This window comes from Macrosteles quadrilineatus, unplaced genomic scaffold (assembly GCF_028750875.1).
Source record: "Macrosteles quadrilineatus isolate MER2022 unplaced genomic scaffold, UCM_ALF_1.0 Scaffold_1__1_contigs__length_201487025, whole genome shotgun sequence".
Taxonomy (NCBI): domain Eukaryota; kingdom Metazoa; phylum Arthropoda; class Insecta; order Hemiptera; family Cicadellidae; genus Macrosteles; species Macrosteles quadrilineatus.
In genome coordinates, this window is record NW_026542594.1 from 7,456,715 (window position 1) to 7,478,929 (window position 22,215).

General features: G+C 35.4%; 2 protein-coding genes across 10 annotated transcripts in view; one reads left to right on the forward strand and one right to left on the reverse strand.

Moving 5' to 3' along the window:
- Positions 1-22,215, forward strand: part of LOC128989846 (uncharacterized) — a 232,733-nt gene that overhangs the window by 58,418 nt on the left and 152,100 nt on the right. The gene's annotated exons all lie outside the window — the stretch shown is intronic.
- LOC128989893 (trypsin-like) lies at positions 385-1,812 on the reverse strand. The gene is made up of 2 exons (XM_054412022.1): positions 1,216-1,812; positions 385-880 (listed from the first exon to the last, which is right to left on the reverse strand). The coding sequence occupies exons 1-2, from the start codon at positions 1,788-1,790 to the stop codon at positions 547-549; spliced, it is 909 nt and encodes a 302-aa protein (XP_054267997.1). The 5' UTR covers positions 1,791-1,812; the 3' UTR covers positions 385-546.

Here is a 22,215-nt window from a genome sequence, read left to right on the forward strand (position 1 = left end):
AAGGTGAGTAGCTCATACAATAATTATCAGTAGTCGACACGTAGCGCGCGTATCCGCCCTTTGTACGCGCTGGACGGCTTCCTGTAGCTCGTGTTACGCGAGATGTAAACCAAGTGAAGGGGATGTCGCCTATAATCCTCCTAGCTAGCACCGTACTCACTGTTCAGACCGATCGCTAGATGCTCTAGTATCTAGTATGTAACAAATAAACACAACTCATCAACAAAGAAAATAGCAGATTTAATAATGTGAATACTGTATTATGGTACAGAGTCAACATTTTCGGAAGAAGAATGAAGCAATCTCTTTGCTTCTTTACTGTACTTTATATACTGTCTGCTTATTATATTCAGATCGAATTAGACTAATAGTGCAGCTGTTTTTTGTAAACAAGAAATGTTTTATTTATGGTTGAAATTACCATTATACTCATACAAGACAAATCTTGACTTCTTAGTAAACATCTATTTTGTCATTCTTCGCTAGGCCCACTCAAGGCCTCAAAAATTGAAATTAAAGTATGTTTTTGATGCTCTAAACGTATTATCAGTACAATAACAACAGGAGGGAATACACAAGTAAACGATTGGTCCAGAGGTGATCGGCCGCGCAAGACTCCGGTGTCACGGGTATGTCGTCGACGTGTTCGTGCATCCAGGAGTTGAGAGGACAGAGGAAAGTGTAGGTGGACAGTCCCTTGACAGGACCTCCGACACACTTCTCTAGGGGGTATGTGGGGTCCTCGCACGCCAGGGTGTTCCAGACCATGTGTGAGATGGCCCTGACCACGGACCCGCACACCAGAGGTCCGCCGTCGTCGCCCTTGCACACCTGTGGGTACAGTAGCTCCTTGACACACACCAGTCGCTTGTTCTGGAACCTGCACAAGACGGAAGGAATTGACAAATCTGCATTCAATCAATTATGTTTATTGTTTGGAAAACCTCTTTTTTGATTTAACAAAAGTCATCGCAGAATTATAAGAACGGCAATGTTTGTAAAGAGTCACTAACGACTTTCTATACAGTAGTATACTTAAATACATATGCATTCAATTAATTGTGTCTATGGTTGGAAAACCTCTGTTTTGACTAAACAAAAGTCATCGCAGAATAATAAGAACGGCAATGTTTACTAAGAGTCACTTACGACTCTCTATACAGTAGGTAGTATACTTAAATACAGTATACTTAAAATTTACTAAGCGAGATTTACCTCCTGGCGCAAGGACACGCAGAGTCGCCATGTTCCGCAGTAACATTCCACACCTTGAGGTCCTTAGTGGGTGGCGCCGCGCTCCTGTAGCCTCCGAACCCCACGGACATACAATCCTCGGTCTTGTTTTCTGACTGTGGCCACCCGTCCGCCGCGATGGGGATGCTGCCCGCGAACTCGTTGAAGTCCAACGGGTCCCGCAGTCGCACCAGTGCCACGTCAAACTTGCCGACCCTGTTGAGCCAGAAGTGCGGGTTGACGACTATCTTGGAACTCATCGTCTCCTGCTTGGTCGTGCTCCTCGGAACGTCGTAGTTGATGATACCAGCGAGGATTTTGGCGTCTTTCTCGCCGATGATTTTGCCCTTGAAGAAGAAGCAGTGGGCGGCCGTCAAGATCCAGTTCTGGTTGATGATGGTGCCAGTGCACACTCCCGCTCTGCTCGTAATGGCCACTACGTACTTGATCTCTCCTTCTGTTCTGGGGAAGTCGTAGTTGTTGTCCTCGTATTGGGCTGCAACACGTTGACATGATGTGAGAATTACGCAGAGAAACAACGCACGGATCACGAACATTCTGTTGTTGTTTACCTCAAGTAAAAACAATGTTGAACAGCTGATTAGTATGAAATATGTTACTGTCCAATGTTTCATTTATTTTATGTCATAGAAATAGTTGTTTTGGTTTCGGATAAACTAAACCATAGATCAAATATACGCACTTACCTAATTTGTCATCAATATTGATCAGCGATATAAAATTTCAATGTTAGTTACGTCCGGTGCCTCTTGTGGCGTGTTTTCGTTTGCATTTTTCGTTATTTCCCAAAGTAAAGAAAATTCATAATATTAACCCAATAAAAATAACCAAAATTTCGTTTCCAATAGCGTTCAGTGTCAGCAACATAAGCCATTCTTAGACAAACTTTTGCAATGGGATGAGAAGTATAATTAATTACGTTTTTGTTTTAGTTAGTCTATGACTAAAACTTGTAATACAATTTATATTTGTACATCAATTTGATTCTTAGGAAACGCCTAGGCTTAAATCATGATACATTTTACTCAATACAACTATTTAATCGTTTTTTAAAACGCTATTTCACTGAGATTATTTGGTATATCTACTGATAACTTCATCTTGAGTGTTGTTGGCGAACTATATACAAAGACAAACTGTGTGATGTTTGTATAGGCCAGGTTGGAAATACACTCAATACACACATATTTATGGAAATGTTGGCGATTGTATTGTCCCTCCTCTATTGTTCCACTGATTGGTTTGTTTTTGTTTTAGGTGAGTTGGTTGCTGTTCTATCAATTTCAAGTGGAATATTTTTGGTCAGTATTTAGTATCTAGGATTATCTAGGATGCTGTTATTTGATTAATTAATTGCTAGGTTAATTTAAGAATTGAAATATTGATCAACTTATCACTATTTTTACTGTCTTAAAAGGTCTTTAGAATAGGTTGTATTCATTACGACATTGTATCAACTAGCATTTAAAACTGTCTTCTAAATTAACCAAGAACAAAATATATATATTTTTGACCATAAAAGTAAAACGTACATTTCAAAGTTAAGACTAAAAAACATAATTTTGAATACCTTTATTTAGGTAATGCAAGTTAAAAATCCATTGAGCCTTACAGACGGATGTAAAATCATATTGTTTAAAAATCCAGTGCTCGGAAATGAAGTTTTGTTAGAGTCAATAATGTAATACAAAGAACCAACCCGGTGTAAATCTGCGGTAGCGAAAGGTAATTTTGTCGCCCGGGGCTGCGAACCTGCGGCGCCGCGGCTCAAAAAGGGTCACTCACTTGTCGGGGTCGAAATTAATTCATCCCCGTCGAGGGGGAGGGTGAGGGGAGACGGATTTATAATGGGGAACGTGCCTAGCATCAGAGTTACGCGCGCGAGGAGGGTGAGATGCTTACAATATTAGACTACTGTACTTCGTTTGATGGCTTTGTGAGAACATTACCGATATTTTGGTTGTGCTGAAGATATATTTTAAATGTAAATAAAAAAAAAAGGATTGAAATAAATGAATATGAAATGAAAAGAAATATGGCCATTTGGACCTGCATTCAAATTGAGCTTATTGTTATTTGTAAATTTGATTGGTCAATTCGGTTAAGTTTTTTTGTTGTACCTTCTTGCCATGTAATTTCAACCAACACAATAGAAAAACTAGTGTCTATTGTTGGTTGTTAGTAATATATAATACAGTTGTTCGTTATACAGGGTTAGTAAAACGTGTGGAGACCCACTGTTATTTTTTTAACGGCCCATACTAGAAAAACTAAACTCGGCACACCATTATGGCATGTTATGAAGTACATTTTGGGCATAATCGCCACTTGGTGTTCATCCCCAAAATGGGGGATTTTGGGGGAAACTAAAAACTTTCAAATACAAAGACCCATCGAGTGACCCCTCATTTTGAAGGTACTGGTGAAAGAAAACCAACAACGCAAACTAGAGGTCTTTATCTCAGTTCAGTACAAAATGGCAGCCATTTAAAATTATCATAAGTTCCCAAACCCAAAAACGGGGATTTTGGGGGAAACTCAAAAATTTTAAAAAATAAGTCCCATCGAGTGACCCCTCATTTTGAAGGTCATAATAAAAAAAAACTAACAACGCAAACTATAGGTCTCTATCTTAACACAGTAAAATATGACAGCCAATTGAATATAAAATTGCGAGTTATTTCCGATTTCTAAGGAATTTAATCAGCTTCCATTTTTTACTGGATTGAGATAGAAACCTCTAGTTTGCGTTGTTAGTTTTCTTTTACCAGGACCTTCAAAATGAGGGGTCACTCAATGGGGCTTATCATTTAAAATTTTTGAGTTTCCCCCAAAATCCCCCATTTTGGGTTTGGTAAGCAAGTGGCTATTAGGCTTAAAAAGTACTTCATAACATGCCAAAAAGGTGTGTAGAGTTTAGTTTTCCTAGTGTGAGCCGCTACAAAATTTACAGTGGGTCTCCCGACTTGGAAAGCTGCAAGTTAAATTTAACTTCTGAGAATTTCAATTGGCTGCCATTTTTTACTGGATTGAGATAAAGACCTCTAGTTTGCGTTGTTGGTTTTCTTTTACCAGCACCTTTAAAATGAGTGGTCACTCGATGTGTCTTTGTATTTGAAATTTTTGAGTTTCCCCCAAAATTCCCCATTTCGGGGATGTACACCAAGTGACGGTTATGCCCAAAAAGTACTTCATAACATGTCATAAAGGTGTGCCAAGTTTAGTTTTTCTAGTATGGGCCGTTAAAAAAAAATAACAGGGGGTCTCCACACTTTTTAACAGATGATTTTAAATAACAAACTTTAGACATGTTGTTATTTAAAATCATATTCTTGTTAGTAGTCTGGTAGTAATGGTTAACATTGTTAATCACGCCAGTGGAAGTTTTTACCTGTTGAAAGGGAACGGTCCAAACCCTGTTCTTGTTATTATTGTTATTATTATCTATGCGTATGCATTGTTAAATATAGTTTTTGCAATTAATTTATAATATTAGACCTGTAACGTGAACTACTTGACATTAGTTTCAAGCCAATTGAGCGAACTAATACTCACTACTCGTGAAGCGCATACTGTATTATTCCCCAAGTAAAATTTAGTTACGTTGATGAATTGTTCGAGAAGATTCACATAACAAAGCAGGCGATTACAAACAGATTCAAAGTTGTCCAGGTTGTCACAGTAACATGGCTCACTGTCTCACTGTCATCCATCCAGCTCTAACAATACGGCTTCCCCCCCTCGCCGGCCCATTAGCGCGTGTATCTCACATTTGGTTGTAAATACAACTACTGTATACATATTGAATACAGTAACTAAGTTAACACAATATGATGTAACCAATTTACAAATGGGATTCATTATTCCACTATTGTGCTTTAAAGCACAGCGCAAGTTTTCCATCATTTACTAAAACCATCGCAAAATGCCGTGGATGTGGTACATATGAAAGATAAAGTATTAAATACTAGCTGTTACCCACGGGCTTCACCCCGTCTTCATAAGTATTACAGTAAGACAAACAAATAATCACACCTGATTTTAATAAGGTACTATATTGAAAGATTAAGAAACAAATAAAACAAAGAAACAAATAAAACAAATAATCACACCTGATTTTAATAAGGTACTAAATTGAAAGATTAAGAAACAAATAAGTACAGCTGAGGTAGTTTTAGCATTAGGTATATGGAAAGTTCCCTTTAGAAAGGAATAACGACCTTAAAAGGCAATTTATAACAAAATGGATGGGGTTGCGCAAGGTTTCTCGTCATGACGAACATTTTAAGTAGGCTTTATGGTTTAACGGAGTCGGGATTTTAGTTTTCTCAAAAGTTAATGGGTACTTTGGGATTTATATATGGATTTAAAAACGCTTTTCTCGCATCAGTCTAAAAAAATATTTAAAATTAATCAAAACCAAATTGTTGGTTCCCACTACTTAGCAGATTCAAAAGCCACAAACGTTTCTATAAAGGCCATAAAGGTTGAATTTTGTTTCTAAAAGGGTTGGTGGATGTGCAACCATTATCTAAAACAGATGTAAAATGTTATAAAGATCAAAATGTTTCTATTTCGTGTCCTCTTCCCGTTGCAAAGCACGGGTACAACAGCTAGTAGTTCGATAAAAATACTTCAAATTAACTAATGAGTAATATTACAATCGGTTAAAATAAATCATATTATGATCTCGATGAATCCAAATCAGTAGAGCGCACAGCGTGTGAGGACCAGGGCCGATCGTTATACATTATTCATCGGGCAATTCAATTATTTTAATCCGTCTAATGAGCAGTCAGCCGGAGCCTGTAATGATTGGCCTCGTAGCCTGCAATTATACTGATTATAGGCGGCGACTGTGAGTGTTTGGTGGCCGAGCTTCGCTTTGTGGATAGGATGGGTGCTGTTGGAAGTATACTCTGCTTTGGTTTGTAAATTATCCAGGTCAGCGTCCATGATTTGTCAATTGTATTAGGATAGGTTTTGGTTTAGATTGAACTGAAAGTTCGTACTGTACTTGGTAGCCAAACTTTGCTTAAAGGAAGATCGCTATTTGAAGTCTTAATTGTACATATTATTGACTCATTAAAACATACACTCATAAAACTGTTGAATTTATAATTTATAAATTTGCTATGTCAAAATCAACAGGTGCTGTAGCTAACGCACTTTGTAGTGACAAGTTATACGCTTGAAAGCTTAAAATAAATTCAATTTCAAAGTAATTACTGTCAGAAGCAATCGGTGAATGTAAACTCTGATATAAATATTGTCATAGGAAATTATATTTATTTCGTGAATTTCAAACAATAATTCAATGTGTTTATACATATTACTGTAATAGTTTGTAAAATAGGACTCAAATATGCTGGAAGCCTCTTTTTAATTTATTTATAAATTATTATAGTAATAAATCCTTTGCCAACAAATATTTTAACCAATTGAACACACTTAACTAAATGTCAGTCATAAAAACTGCAAACAAATCATGAACACTCAACGAGATTAAATGAAGCAATAAAGTGGAGGAGGTGATTACCAGCCGATATAGTTGCACTGTATGCTGCAAAACAGGGCTACCAACTGTGTGGGGAAAATCAATGTTGTCCCCCCCCCTCCCTGCCAGCACAAACTGTATTAATCGTCAGCCCTAAGCTAATTCCCTGAGTGCAATTTATTTTAGCGAATAAAACACGCAGCTTTTATATTGGAAATTTCATATTTGTTGTGAGAGATTTATTTACTCTTATTGAACGACTCATTGTTTACGAATTGTGATTATTATCAAGCAGTTAAACTTTAAAAGCATTTATTTTTATTTTGACTAAGGAAAAATGATTGTTTGATTTGTTCTATGGAAATATTATGCTGTTTATTTATACCATCTATATCTGTAAACTAGATAAACAAAGACTTTTCTTGATAAAAAAAAACATTTGACTATTATTGTCCTGAACATCATAAATACAATTTATTTGTCTTATTACTGTATTTAATCTATACAGCTGTAATATGTAAAATATCGTGGTGCATTTCTCGCTTTATTTCAAACATCGATATAACCGCTGACGACAATCTGGGAGAATCAAACTGTAGGCCTTACTGGCGGCAATAAAATGCAGAAGGGGAAAAGAAGCAAACACTCGATAAACCGCGGCACAAAAAGATCGGTCATCGATGATAAACGAATCCGAAAAGGGCTAAAGGGGCAAAAAAGTGGGAATAAATCATGAGTTTTTGTGTGTGGGGGGGGGCAGTTATGCCTGAATCGCCCAGCGACTGCTGCAGAAATGAATGCCGGGCAAATGCGGACACGGAATATTGGGGACACATCATTAAAGAGGGCAAAAGCGGACACTAGAGATTACTGCTACCTGACAGGGGGTTGACAGGTCTCTACAAATATTTCAAGGGCGGAACATTGCGGACACATGTATCTACGACGGGGAAAAATGTACGAGGGAGGGAGGCCACGGGTATTTGGCAGTTTAAATCTTTATCTTTCTGTTTATAGCTAGACTATCCCTATACTATTATACGCGTTACGTTTGTGCTTCAAGGATGCTCCAAGGATTTCCAAAACTGGAACTAATAGCCTTCAACAAATGTTGTTATTTATTATGAATATTTCGTGGAGTTTACTGTTAATAATTAAATTTTCATTAGAGATCGCTTGCCATATTGACAATGTTTGTTAATTAAATAAAGAATGAAGACGGGGAATCGCTAAGGGGTATTGGTTTTCTTACTTTATTAGTCCAGCCATGCTGGTTTGCGATCGCCTTTAAAAACGTAGATTTTTACACGTTTGTTTCAAATGTTGCCAACATCGTATTTTTCTTACTTGAGTTATAGTGCTAATGGACGCATGTACAAATATCTCTATAATACATATATATATTTGAACGAACTGTTTTTGGCCTCTGGGGAGCTAAAAATAAAATCTGTTTCGGTTTCGGGCCTAGGTCTTGCCATGAGACCTATGTTTAGCGAATTTCCATTTGTGCTATTGGATGTATAATGTCTATCCTGCCAAATACCCGTGGCCTCCCTCCCTCGCACATTTTCCCCCGTCGTAGATACATGTGTCCGCAATGTTCCGCCCTTGAAATATTTGTAGAGACCTGTCAACCCCCTGTCAGGTAGCAGTAATCTCTAGTGTCCGCTTTTGCCCTCTTTAATGAAGTGTCCCCAATATTCCGTGTCCGCATTTGCCCGGACACCGCAGAAATAGTGGGAAACTGTTTTATTAATGGTAGGTGTGTATTTGCTTGTACTATCTCATCGGTAGGATAACAAATGAGTTTTGGAAGTCACTTAAAGAATGATGATTCCTTAACCGTATTTAAGTATTTAAATTATTGCTCCTAACTAAGCTGGTTTAATTCATTCTTCACTATGATTTCGTTGGGTAGATTATCCATAAAATATTAGTATTCTCATACTGTGCATTCCCCACAAATGTTGTTCTTAAAATATAATAATATGAAATTTTTAACATGATACAGTATAATTCTTTGTGTGCAAAGTTGGAGGTAATGGAATAACTCTTTTCTCTGTCGGACTGTCAGTTCTTTTGAGTTAATCAATTATTTATGTTGCTTTTACTCAACAAAGTATCGTATCTTCTCTTCTATAGTTTTTTGCTAAAACATTTTTACATTTTTATCTTACATTTTCATGGTTGTTCAATGCTATAAGCGAACTTATATGAAGGAATGGATGATGATTTGATTTTCTCTTCGACGGATCGGTAACTCTCGTATGAGCTGATCCCCTAGCTGTTAGTTCAATTTTAAAACACCGCAACTGCAAAATTACTAGTCTTTTATTTGAAAGCATACGTTCCAGTTTTGTACGTAGTTTAAACGGTTGCCAGATGGCTGGTAGGCCTTGCTATTGCAAAGCTCGGCCCAGCTAGACTCGCCCCCTCACACCTACTATTATGGTGTAGGTGTAAAACTATACTAGTAACTGTAGGTCACCGTGTCAAGGAAGAATAGGCCGGGGCCACACTTGTAATTTTCAACCAGCGAGACTGTTTTTTCCGTTTTCACGTGCGACGCACGTAAAACAGTTTGCCCGTGGCCACACTCGTCTTACGAGATAGGTTTTTCGGGCAAACCAGCGAGACTGATAGAGCATGCCACACTGGCAATAAAAATCGTCCGTGTCCGTGATACGCACTCCCCCCCCCCTTCCACGCGCTCTGTACAGGTTAAAACTAGAAACGTCCGTGGAAAAAGTTCAGCGAGATAAGATGAGTGTGTTCACTCCCATAAGCCGCAATGCCCCGCGACTAGTTTTACGTGCAACGCCCGTGGGATGTTAGTAGAGAATACACGTGCAATTCCGTTTGTCAGTCTCGCTGGTAAAACCAGCGAGACTGACAAACGCGTTCACGGACGTTTTTACTCTAGTGTGGCCTGCCCCATATACCGTAATGTATCTCTCAAACCCACGGGTAACGCCCGTGGAAAAAATTCAGCGAGATAAGACGAGTGTGGCCCCGGCCTAACTGTAGGTGTCAGATGCACATGCACATGCTTCGGTGAAAGCGCAAAGTCTTTGTGACTGGCAAGCCTATTAAAACATAGTTTTACTCCGGAGTTGGTGGTATAAAATATAAAAGTGACAAGCCCAAAAATAATCAGAGTACATTATTTTATTTAGTTCATAAGAAATAACAGTTTATCTTGCTAAACGTTCGGTGTATATAAAAAAATATACAAATTGATAAACAGTTATGTAAAGGAAAAATTGCTGTAAAACAGCTGTACTTCTTATTTACATCAAATTCAAAGACATAAATCAACAAGGCAAATTTTTTACCTCTTGTCAACGCCGATGGCTTTTTTACAGGAGCAAGTATTTAAACAGGTTTAGTGCAAGTGCCATGTGTTGTGGATGTGCCGTAATTCGAACCCGTCCCTACCGCACCCGTCTCCAACTTTGTGATTATTTTCTCATTTTTTAATAAATTAGGAAAAAGAAAATTCCTTATGCTATTCTTAATTCAACTTTTTTACCTTGAAATGCTATTAATTTGGTAGAGTGCCATCTAATTTATTGTAATTAGATTAAGCATTTTGGAACATTAATAGCCTTCCTTCTATTCAAAACCATGACAATTGATGGTGGTTTATAAAGTTGTGATGAATGAACAAATTTTAATCAGCATTGTTAAATGTTCAAGATGGAGTTTTAAGAATAAATGTTGCTACTATGAGTTTGTAAATTACAAATTAATTGTTATAACAACGACAGGCAAAGCGATCCCAAATATCAAGCCAATGTTTCACACGTGTTGAATTTGCGAAAAACAGTAGTGTAAAGTAAAGTTGAGTCGTATTTCATTGATTGTATAACACACCACCACTGGATTACTGGTTGCGATGGTGACATTTACATTTAAAACTTTACAATTTGCTTCATAGTTGTTCTTGCAGCTGGATGACGTAATTTCGTTAACATAATTGTGATTTTTATTTGTTTGTAATAAAGAAAGTAGTCGTGTAGTTTGGTCTATTCAATTATAAACTGTTACCCACAAAATAATATTGGATAGTGACATGAATGAATTTAAGAATTTAATAGTTCATTTAGTCTAATAGTTATATTACTTATAGGAGGGATTCTTATCACAGATCAAATTTCTTTCCCCGGAGAGTACATTCACTTATTGATTTGCAGTAAGGTGTAGGGACAGCTTATTCGAACCACATTTCGCTTCAACATTATCACACTTAAAAAAAAATCCTATTGTTGATTGGTGATGTATTAACTTAACCTCCGTGATAGACATTTTGCTCTTGACCAGTGGTAAATGTCAGATTACACCTAAACACAAATCATACCTTATGAATTTAATCTGATAAAAAATTTACAAGAGTCCAATTGCGAAGCAAATTAAATTTACCCTCGCGAAAAAAACATAAATGCAAATGTCGTTTTATCAAGTTTTTAAGCTGCTCAGAAAGAAAAAGTAAACATATTTGAGGGAAAGTTGGAGAAGAAATAAGACTGTCGTCCCGCGGGGCCTTGATGTCAGACGAGAGACAGCTGTTTCTTACTTAGCCTACCTCTCTACAGTAGCCCTGTGCGAACATCCTCACAAGCTTATAATGCCATCAAAATAAATCCTTACAGCTGCAATGTTGTTTTGAACTGTATCCATCTGATATGTTCGAAAATAAACAAGCTAACTAGTATACTTGGGTAAAATAAGTGAGATTAAAGTGCATAGTAGATTTAATTAGGTGTTGTATGAAGGAAGTCATAAAGCATTGCCTAATTCTGTTTTCATTCATTTATTTATTTAAATACGGTTAACACCATTTTACATAATTTTTTCCATTTGTTACAATTTTTCATTGTTTCTCCTAAAGACACTGTAGTCGCCGACAACGGTATCTCGGCAGCTGTGGCCAATTCACTTCCGTTTCCGTTCTTCGCGCCTCGCCGAGCCACACTGCCGAGATCTACATTGAACAACACAAGGATTTAATCTGAGCTTAGTTTTGATTACACTGCATTGTATTTAATCATAAAAAATATTTTTACTAGACGTCACCAATGCCAACACAGAAAACTTTTTAATCGTTCAACGTAAAAAATAAATGAAAACGTTTCCCTGTAGATCATAGAATGTAACAAAAATAAAGCTCGAATCGGGGTTATCTTCAATCATTCGCCAAACAAAGACTCCAGGCTTTGACTCTCAGCGTGTGGCTGTCTAGTGTCTATTCGCTGCATAATAAATAATAAGCCCTATCTTGTTGAGGAAATAGTGACCTTTATTGTTATACCGGTGCTATAATTTTTATTTAGCAGTTAATGCAGAATATTAACATTGTTTTAGTTCATTGAGGTCTTCCGGTAGCCTACAAAATTATATAATATTTATATTATTGTGTTGAGACGTTTTACTGTACTGGATTGATCTTTTAATAGGAATTTGCTATACTTTGTAATAAGGCCTAATAATTTGAAATTCAAGACCATAGTTACCATAATTCAATTCCAGTTTTATTTATCTATTTAATCATTTTTATTTTGCTAAGCTTACTCAAAATAGAGCAATCTTCTGATTGTTACGACAATATTAAGCTGAATTTAAACTAAAAATCCCCTTCTTTAGTTTAGTTTGTTCATGATTTAACTATTACTGATTACGGGAAGCATCTGGCGTGATTCAACTCTTGTTTGAAGTCTTGTATAACATAAAGTTAGATGGCTTCAATTCGAGTAAACTATGTTCAAAGCTAGGTTAACCATAGTATTATAAATGCACCGGATAATACGCTAGTTTGTTTTAAGTACGGTATTGAGTAGCTCAATAATCATATGTTCTACACTTGTAGAGATAATGATCGGCCATAACATTAGCATAATTACACGCTGTAATACAATATCATTACTAAGCCGAGGTATCAATCAAGTTATTGTTAAAATATGTATTGCATGTAATTACAAGCTATGTAATACGTGAATATTGTGATTGTTGTTAATCTCTATGTAAAGTGGTAATCGAGTGAGACTAGATTGTATCGTGGAACAAGCTTCTAGTCTTCTTGGTTGTGGTTATCCAACCAATAGTGGAGAGTTGAGTGCATTGCATTGAATAGTTTACTTAATAGTCAAAGTAAACAATCTATTTACAACTGACTGTTAAGCATATTTTGACATACACAATTCATTTGTAGTAGCCTCGATACGTTTTTGAATGCGTTCAACATTACAAAGTCTTAAAAATGATATTGCAAATATTTTTTTAATTATATAAATAAACGATTCTGTAACCCGAACAAAAATCTTTCAACGTGAATAATAGTGAATGAACATAGCTTATCGATTTCCTTTAGTTAAATATTTGATATTTAATTTACAAGGGGTTTAATAGTATACAAGATCCTCTCATCTACATCCCATGGTGTTATCTACATCTCATCCGGGGCCCCGGAATGTTCAGGCATTGTTGCTAGTTACTAGGCATACTGTTTGTGCTGATAAGCGTTGTCAGTTGTACACACAAGGCATTTACATACGTCAGTTCCCTGTTAGTGTTGTAAATAACCCTCTCATATACAGTGTGTGGCTTTAGGTGTGTAGCGATGGCTTATTTTTGGATTAATTAGCCACGTTATGAAGACCGTTATTAGAACGTTATGTACGGTAGGTCTTTAGTTAGGTAACGAAATAATCAGTATGCCAAAAATAGAACTGCTATTGGCTTAATTGAACCATAAGTTTTATTTAAATGGTTCAATGAAAAAATCGCGTATTTACCAATCCTTGGATTTTATGGTTAGTCACGAGTTATACAATATTCTTAATTTTAAGTAAGCCTCATAACAAGTTTTACTAATCTTTGAAAGATTATAACATTTTGGAAAAGCTTATACCACTATTTAAGGATGGTTTCATAACCTATTAATAGGCAGTTGATGTTTTCGAAGTAGTCTAAAGGTTGTCCTTAGACCACAGATAGAGTACATGTTATGATCAGTTTACTTTTAATCCATGAGTATCGAAAGTTGTCTTCAGTACAAGCTCCGGTATGAGCGAGGAATGCACAAGTTGTCAAATTCATGCTCCTTGGACGTTCGAGAATAATCTCTCCTTCCTCCACGTTTTCTCCCACTCACATTTGCCCCCCCTCCCCCGACTCTTGTGTTTCATTTGCAATTGTAATCAGTCCTCATGATTCAGAAGGGTGTAAACAACTAGGCTGAGATAAGGCAACAGCTGACTTAATACCTCACAATTTGTAGTTTAGGATATGAATAACTTTGATTACAGTTGAACCGTGATGGCTACTCTTTAAAGATAGCGTTGGAATATAAATATATTAATTTAACAGATAAAATATATGGTTAATTTTCATTGACAGATAAAAAATAGAAAAAATAGCTGCTGTCATTAACCAAATTTACTATTACTATTAAGTCACAGTTGCCATACAAATACATAGCAAATCAAAACAAACGCAACACATTTTTTAAGAAACTATTAATTAGTCTGTATTATTTTTAAGGATTATCAAATCAATTTTATTCATATAAAAATATAGATTTTACTCTAGATTCTAAATGTAGAACTATATATGCGACATTAGGCTACTGACATTTTATACATATCATTTTTAGTTAAAACTAGCCGTGCTTTCGGGTGAAACCTTGCTGTTTACTTAGCAAAATCGGTTTTATATTTCCTCATTGAATGATTTCGTTTTCATACGTTTCAAAACTAAAAATCCATGGGAAAAACATTTCTTGTAAACCTCTAATATCTACTTAATTTTCTGTGATATCAACCAATACATAATAACATGACATGACATTATATTATATTCCTAACAAAAGAACCTATGCAACGACTAATACTTATAATGACTTGTCGTCCACTATTATCGGGGCTTGTGTTAAAAGATCTTACAAGACATCGTGTTCTAAAAGTTTTTGACGCCCCGTTGTGACTTTGTTTCCTCCGTTATAATCGATTTCTTGACACCCCGGGCCTATTGCCCCCCCGCCCCCTTCCCCCCACACAGGACCCTTCGGAAATCTGCCAGAGTTCCCTAAGTGTTGTTAGACAAGTAATTGCAGCCTGCTGTGATTTCACTTAAGAACTTCCTTTTTGTTACTCTTAAGGAAACCGATTTTATTTTGGAATCTAACATGGATATAGGGTTCTAAGCTTTTTTTATTTTGAGAAAAAGTATGTTTTTTATTAGATTGTACGCATCGGTAGATACATACGACGTGTGTCCATGTGACTGGAGGCAAATATAGCCAGTCACGTGGGACACATGTACTGTAGGAGTTGAGCGAATATAGAATGTGTCATGTCATGGCTTCGTTGACAATGTTAACATGTGTGTAGGCCTCTTTACAGAGAATTATTACTACTTTACTACAGCATAATTCTATAATTTCTTAATATGAAAAAAAGGTTTCTTGCATTAGGAATGGCGAGTGGTTGTCAGTACAAATTAGGTGACGGTACGTACGTGAGTTTCTGATGATTGAACATATTGCGACGGTACCAGATTTTTGTTTGTTTGTTACAAATAGGCCTACAAATAGTAAGCGTTTCCCTTCAGAGATGTGGCATTGAAACCCCGCCTGACTGAAACGTTTTTCATACATTTGTATAAGTAGGTTACTAATTATTGTATATTTTTATTAAAATCAGTCCTATTGTCCCTTAAGCGGTTGTACCTAATTTCCCCTTTGCAATTATGTACTAAAATTAATATTAATTGCAAAATCTTTGTAAAAATGAACAAAGCCATACAAATCCCTGAAGGTAGAGTTTTTTCTACCGACTACGCACCGATAAGGAATTACGGAACATTATAAGGAACACAAATACTAGAGCAAGGCTTGTACATGCTTAACATGTGCATGAGGTGGCATGAGCCATTCCTCAAAAAACGTACTATAGCCCTGCTGAGTGCAGCTATAACGCAACCATTGTTATGATAATCATTATATAGATGAAAACTCCCCCTCTGGTTTCACCCTCGATTATTGAACCCCTTTTTCGGATTGATTTTTTGCGTATAAAATACTTTTTGTGCGTTGTTTTTTGAAGAGCCTTTATTGAATGATTGAATTATGTTGGATTTGTTTTTAAAGTATATTGTAATAGGTATAATGTCAATGTTAATAAAGTTCATAATCTGACTAAAAGTTTTTAAATATGTTCCCAATTGTTTTAAAATGTACACTTAACCAAATGCATCCTAAACTTGTCAAACCATCAAAGAAATAATGAATAGCCTACACCGAAGAACCTCGAAAACGTGGCTTACAAAGGTGATAATACAGTAATACAATCATTTGAAAATCAAACGAGAAAGTGATATAATTTATTTATCGTGTTTGTGAACCAAGTTCAAAACTCTCAATTCAATAACGTAAACCTCGTCAGTATCATGTAAAAACTCTTCCAGGAATTGTTCGCCCTCCCTGCATCCATCCAAGTGATTTATAAATCCTAGTTTCCTCTCTCATCTTTGTTGTCAGTTAAACCAATGTATTTCTAACTGAAAAACGAATTGCTATTAGAATTTCCAAATTAAGTGTAATTCAATTTGGTGTCACGAGGAAAATACTTTGTTCTTTAAATGTGTTAATTCAATTCCAGAATAAGTAAAATATTTAAAAAATATATTTTTATTCTTTAACTGTTTTAATTCAATTCCAGAATAAGTATTTTTTGTATTATTTCAAAATTATTTTATTACAAAAGTTCTTTTTGGATTCATGTTTTGTTACTGTAGATTAGTTGTTACAATAGATTAAGTTAACGTTGTTATTGAGAAATCAATTATTATCGAACTTTAGTTTTGCATATTACGCTTGTTGGTTATGACAGTGAATTAACGTAAACAAATTAAACTAATATTAAAAATATTTATCATAAAAATAGATTTACACTTGAAATGTTTTCATCCATAAAAGTTATTAAATTTAAAAAAACCCAAAATATTACTTACTTATCTGGGGAGCGAGCTGGCGTAGTGGTTAGAGCGCGGGACTTCAGTCCCTGAGGTTCCGGGTTCGATCCCTGCCAAGTCACCAATCGATTTTATCTAAGTAACAATGTCGCAACCCCTAGGTCTAGCCTGAAGTAACGTGGAAAACAACCCAGGCTCGTTCCTAGCGACCGAGGACAAAAAAATGTTATACTTATCTTGAGCAGGTAAACTATGGTGTGACACACGCATGTTGTGTTAGCATACTTAACGAATTAGAATTTTAGTCATGGGTTATTAAATCAACACTAATTGCTTTTTAAATCCATTTGATTAAACAAAATAACTCTGGACAACACTAATGGCAAACCCAAGAAGAGGCTTGGTGCAAGAAACTTAAGAGTTGGTGAACATCAAGACGGGTTGAGCGACGCAAGTTAAGTTTAACTTGTAACTGCTAGACAAGTGAAGTTGATGGGAACTGCTCTTTTCCTACAGTTACCTAACAATGTACATGTTCTCTCACTGATTTGAGAAAGCAAAGTGGCCAATTCGCTCATCAGTGAGACAATGTTAACATTGTCTCACTCTAATTACTTTGACTCACTCCAGATTTGCAACGTGAAGGCACGAAATAGAGGGCGCGTAACATGCAGGCAACGTCGTATGCGCGTGAAATACGTTGGCAGCACTGGCTGTAAATCAGCTGGTCAGCTGTTGTACTGTTGTATTTGTCACTTCACATTAAATGTTATATTAAAAGTTCACTTCTGTGTAAAAATAGGTTATGTTTCTTCACCAATTTATTTGTTTTATGGTAACTGTAGGAAAAGTATAATGTGCAACTCGAGTTCAAAGTACAATTGCCTCACTCGAAAACCCATTCCTCACTCGCCTACGGCTCGTGAGTAAGGATTTCTCTCGAGTGAGTCAATTGCTCACTTTTCTCACTAGTTGCACAAATAACTATTACACAGTAGTGTATCATCACACGAGATGTTAGCATTGTAGCGTTGTTGGGATCGTCAGAGTACAATGCTTTTGTTGTATGTGGCAAACTGTCAGATCGGGCTCGCTTGTACATGTTATTATAGTGATGTTTGTCGGTTTTGAAGTGTTTGTGTTCTTTGCGTCTTTATTTTTTTTTATTGATCCAAACGTTTATCATTGCTGGAATGTTTTTTGTGTGTTTATTTACAAGTGTGATTTTTTGTGTGTGTCGTTGATATAGGTAATGTAGAAAGAAAATATATGCTGATTCTGCATTTTCAGAGACATATTTAAATGTAATTTTGTAAAAAAAAATTGTACTCATTGTTTTTAAAACATAATATTTAAAATTGTGACTTCTCATATTGAAACACAATACTACTGTACTAAACATAAATTATTTGATTTAACAATACACCAAAATGAAATTAAAATGTATTCAAAGTTATTAATTAATGAGTTTTTGAATTTATCAAATAGTTCTGAAAACAATAGATCCTGATGAAGTCCATTTTCTCTGGTAGAAACAAACAGATGATTGTGGGGTGGTGGGGGGAGGGGGGGTTGTGTTGTAGCTAAACCGGGGGATGGGGATAAAACACCCCAGGCCAATCCAACCCTATATTACAAACGTTCATTCGTCCGTATTTCGTTTTTTATTCTTTGGAGAAAACATTCTTTTGTTTTCCATCGCGTTGGTAGCACAGTTTTGTTTTGGTTTATTGCTCAACAGTTTAAGCTCATTACATTAAACTTGTTATGTTTTGTTATTAAAAATTCGTTTTTATTTTAAAAATTTCCTTTTTGTTCTACAGTTGAATAAAATTCGTTCATTAAAACTCGATGTATACAACAAGCGGCTTCATATTTTAATTGCTGTGTGTTTAAAAAATGTTTACAAAATACCGTTTTATTGTACAGTAATGATTGTAAATTTCTAATTAATTTTAAAATTATATTCCAGATTTTTCACCAAGCTGATTGTAAAAGTAAAATGTTACTTGTACCTTACTCTTAGTAAACTCTTTCATTGTTCATAATTAGTTGTTCATAAACAATATTTAAATTACAAAAATAAATAATCCACACTGCGTTTGGACTAAAAATATAAAATATGTGCATTTCAGTGACTTAAAATAATGCATAGAAATCCTGTTGACCTAAAGAAATGTTTCCAAAGGACAGTTTAATGTCACATTTCTCAAAAGTTGTAAACATCTTATGAATAAACTATCTTACTTTGAAGATGTTTCAAGAAGAGGTCTTTACAAATTGGAACTATCCGACGGTAAATAAGTCGAAAGATCTTTGTCTCGGAATTGAAGTAAAGTATAATTTCCCTTCCAAACGTCTTTAACCCCTCCTTCCACCAACTCAGCCAACTCCTCTCCTGAGTTCGTTATAACTGGAAAGTTGAAACTGAACGTTTTCCCCTGTTTAATTAGGAATACCTCTCAAAAACTTGGCAATTAAGTCTCAACTCGTTACGTTTTTATTTTCCTTTTACAATCAAACTAAAGTTTGGGTTTTGAGTCACCTTATTGTTAAGTTTTTGAAAATGAGACCAATGGAAGACAGATGGTAATGTTTTTTTTAAAATCTTTTAATTATTGGATTAAAGCCTTTTGTTGATACAATACTTTGTCAACCACAAGTTTGTTTGTGTACACCATATATTAAGCAAATCAATAAAGGTCTTTTTGTACAAGATATTCGATTAATCAAACAACCAAGAGCCCAACATTCAAAACTCTAATGCTCTGTACAACAATATTTTACAAATAATTTCAGTGACTTCTTGTATGTACACTACATTTAGTTAAACAATGAAGAGCACTTTGTTAAGTGAAACTCTGAATACTTTTGGTTACTTACTACGCAATTCGAGAGAGGACATTTCATTAATATAAACTACATGTAAAAGTTATTTTTCGATAATGCCATCGCCAACGATCGTCAGCACACCGTTAATGCCCCTAAAGCCTGTTGAGCTGAAAGTCAACCCTTTAACAGAATATATTATAATTATTTACTCTTAACATTTTAAACCTACGATAAAACTATGCAATATAGTTGATAACATTTTAATTTATTTATCAACAAGGGTTTTACCGGTTTTACGGTAACATAAAACAACAATTTAAACCATATATTGGAATGTAATTTGTTTATAAATTGTTAGAATATGTAATTATAGGATATTCGTCTTTCGATTGATTTTTTTAAAAGCAAATTAAATCGTATGGAATAGTTTATTCAGCCAGAACTAAACTTGTATTGACTATACTAGGTCATAGGAATAAAAAAAAAAAAAAAATTGATTATACATGATACTGTACTACAAGTAGTTTACAGATTTAGGTCCCTTACATAATACTTACAGTTAATATTGTTTGACATCATAATACTATTAGTAATACTATTTCTGGAGCTGATCTGAGTGAAGGTCTTAGACGTAGTAACAGGTTAAACATTTACATAACAGAATATCATAAATTGTGACTGTTTTACTGATTTTCCTATGTAGCGAATGAGTTATTTTTAATCATTGTGATCGGGGTTGCTCCATCAAACCCAAAGTAATAAGTAACCGAGTGTACGCCCAGTCCGGCAACACCGCGCCCGCTGCCCAATTTGTCTGTCATTGAATGAAATTGTGCGAGACGCTTCGAGCTTTGTTGCGCGTTTATCGCCAATAAAACGGCCATGCGCGCACTTCAGAGGCAGAACAGAAACTCATTCATCTGATAATATCTTTTCGCACCGATATACATTTTGCCCAATTTCTTATAAAAACTACCATAAAACAATAACATTTACGCCTAATTAAATATGTGTACTAATCTTGAACTTAAACATAAACTTGAGGTAATTTAATATTTATTTAAAAATAAAATATTATTTAAACATATACAGCGTGTTTAATCTGTGTTATTTATGCACTGTTCTTAACTATTAATTCGTAACGATAATAGTTATTAAAGACAAAATGCTTGTTTAACCAATGTCTGTGCTCAATGATTACTGGTAACATACTGTAGTTGTTAAATTACGTTACCATTGTAACTAGACCAGAATACAAATTGTGCTCAAGTGATTAATCATCTGATTTTGTATATGTGCGTATATGCATTTTGTGCAGTTTATAAATAAAAGAACATTTTAAGTCTTCATTAACATTTAGTAATTTTGAAAGTCATTCTGTTTAATAATGATTAACTGTATGTTAAACCTCAAGTCTTATGTACTTATTTTATATTTTCAGGTATGATAATCCGTGACAATCCATGTTGACTGAAGTCGTTAGTAAGTGGCAAACAAGTATTATAGTAAGTAATAATAGTAAAAATGTAATTGTAAATAGGATTTATTTCTACAACGTGTATACGGTCAGTAGGAAAACGATAACGACAAGCGTTCCTTGTTGTTGTAAGGACGGATTAATTAACAGAATAACAGCATTATTTAATGACACATTTCATGAAATTTACTTGAAATAACTTTTGGTTGCACGATATCTTCTGCTTTAAAATGTATATATCCTTTAAATTTACACATTCCATCGAATATATCATAAATTTATGGTTTTTACACATCAGTTTATTGATGGAAAAATACACCAAGCTTTACATTGTTTGTTTAAAATCCGCGTGCTTTTAGCAAATGGAATGGACACCAATGGTTACGTTACTGGCCGGTAGCAATGAAAGCCAATAGTCCAGCGCTGATGTTACACAATTCACTAATGCCTACCGTCTTCCCCTAGCGAATTATACGGAACAATGGAGATGATTCTATCGCTCTGTTTAAATATTTAACCTGGTTCTCATTATTAATTAAATTACCAGCATCAACGAGGCTAGCATTTCTGATGGTCAACATTTAAAAAAAATCCAAATCGTTAGTGCATTGGTTGAAAGATTGTTGTGTTATTTGTGGTGATAATTATGATGTAATTGGCGTTTTAATTAATATGGATACACTGTTGCGTATCCACTTAGTCTTAAATTAAAGTAGTTTAAATTTTAATCGAATCGAAGAATTAAATTAAGCTCTCGGTGTTATCTATGGTGAAATGAGATAATACAGTAAATGGAATCGTTTACATCAGCATAGGGGCTACAGCCCGGGCTGGGCCTTGGTCTCATCAACAATACGTCTCACACAGTAGCTCATCGCGTTCCTTTCTGGTGCAACCATCTGCCTCTTCGGGTGTTGTATGGCCCCTAGTTCCTTCCGTTCGCCGTGAGCCTTTGTGACTATTTAAACTTTACAATATTTCATTAAAGTCGTATATATTGTTTGTTTGTCCGCGTCAGTCTTTCTCTTTAACTCGAATAGCCCCATCTTACCAAGTCCCCTAGAAATTTTAATTGCGTCACCGCTTTGGATGTGACGTCAATTACCTGATCGTCCATCGTCCTTCGATGTTGTAAGGCGTAGAGTTTCCTAAAGACGGCCTTTCCTTATTCATTACCAAACACAAG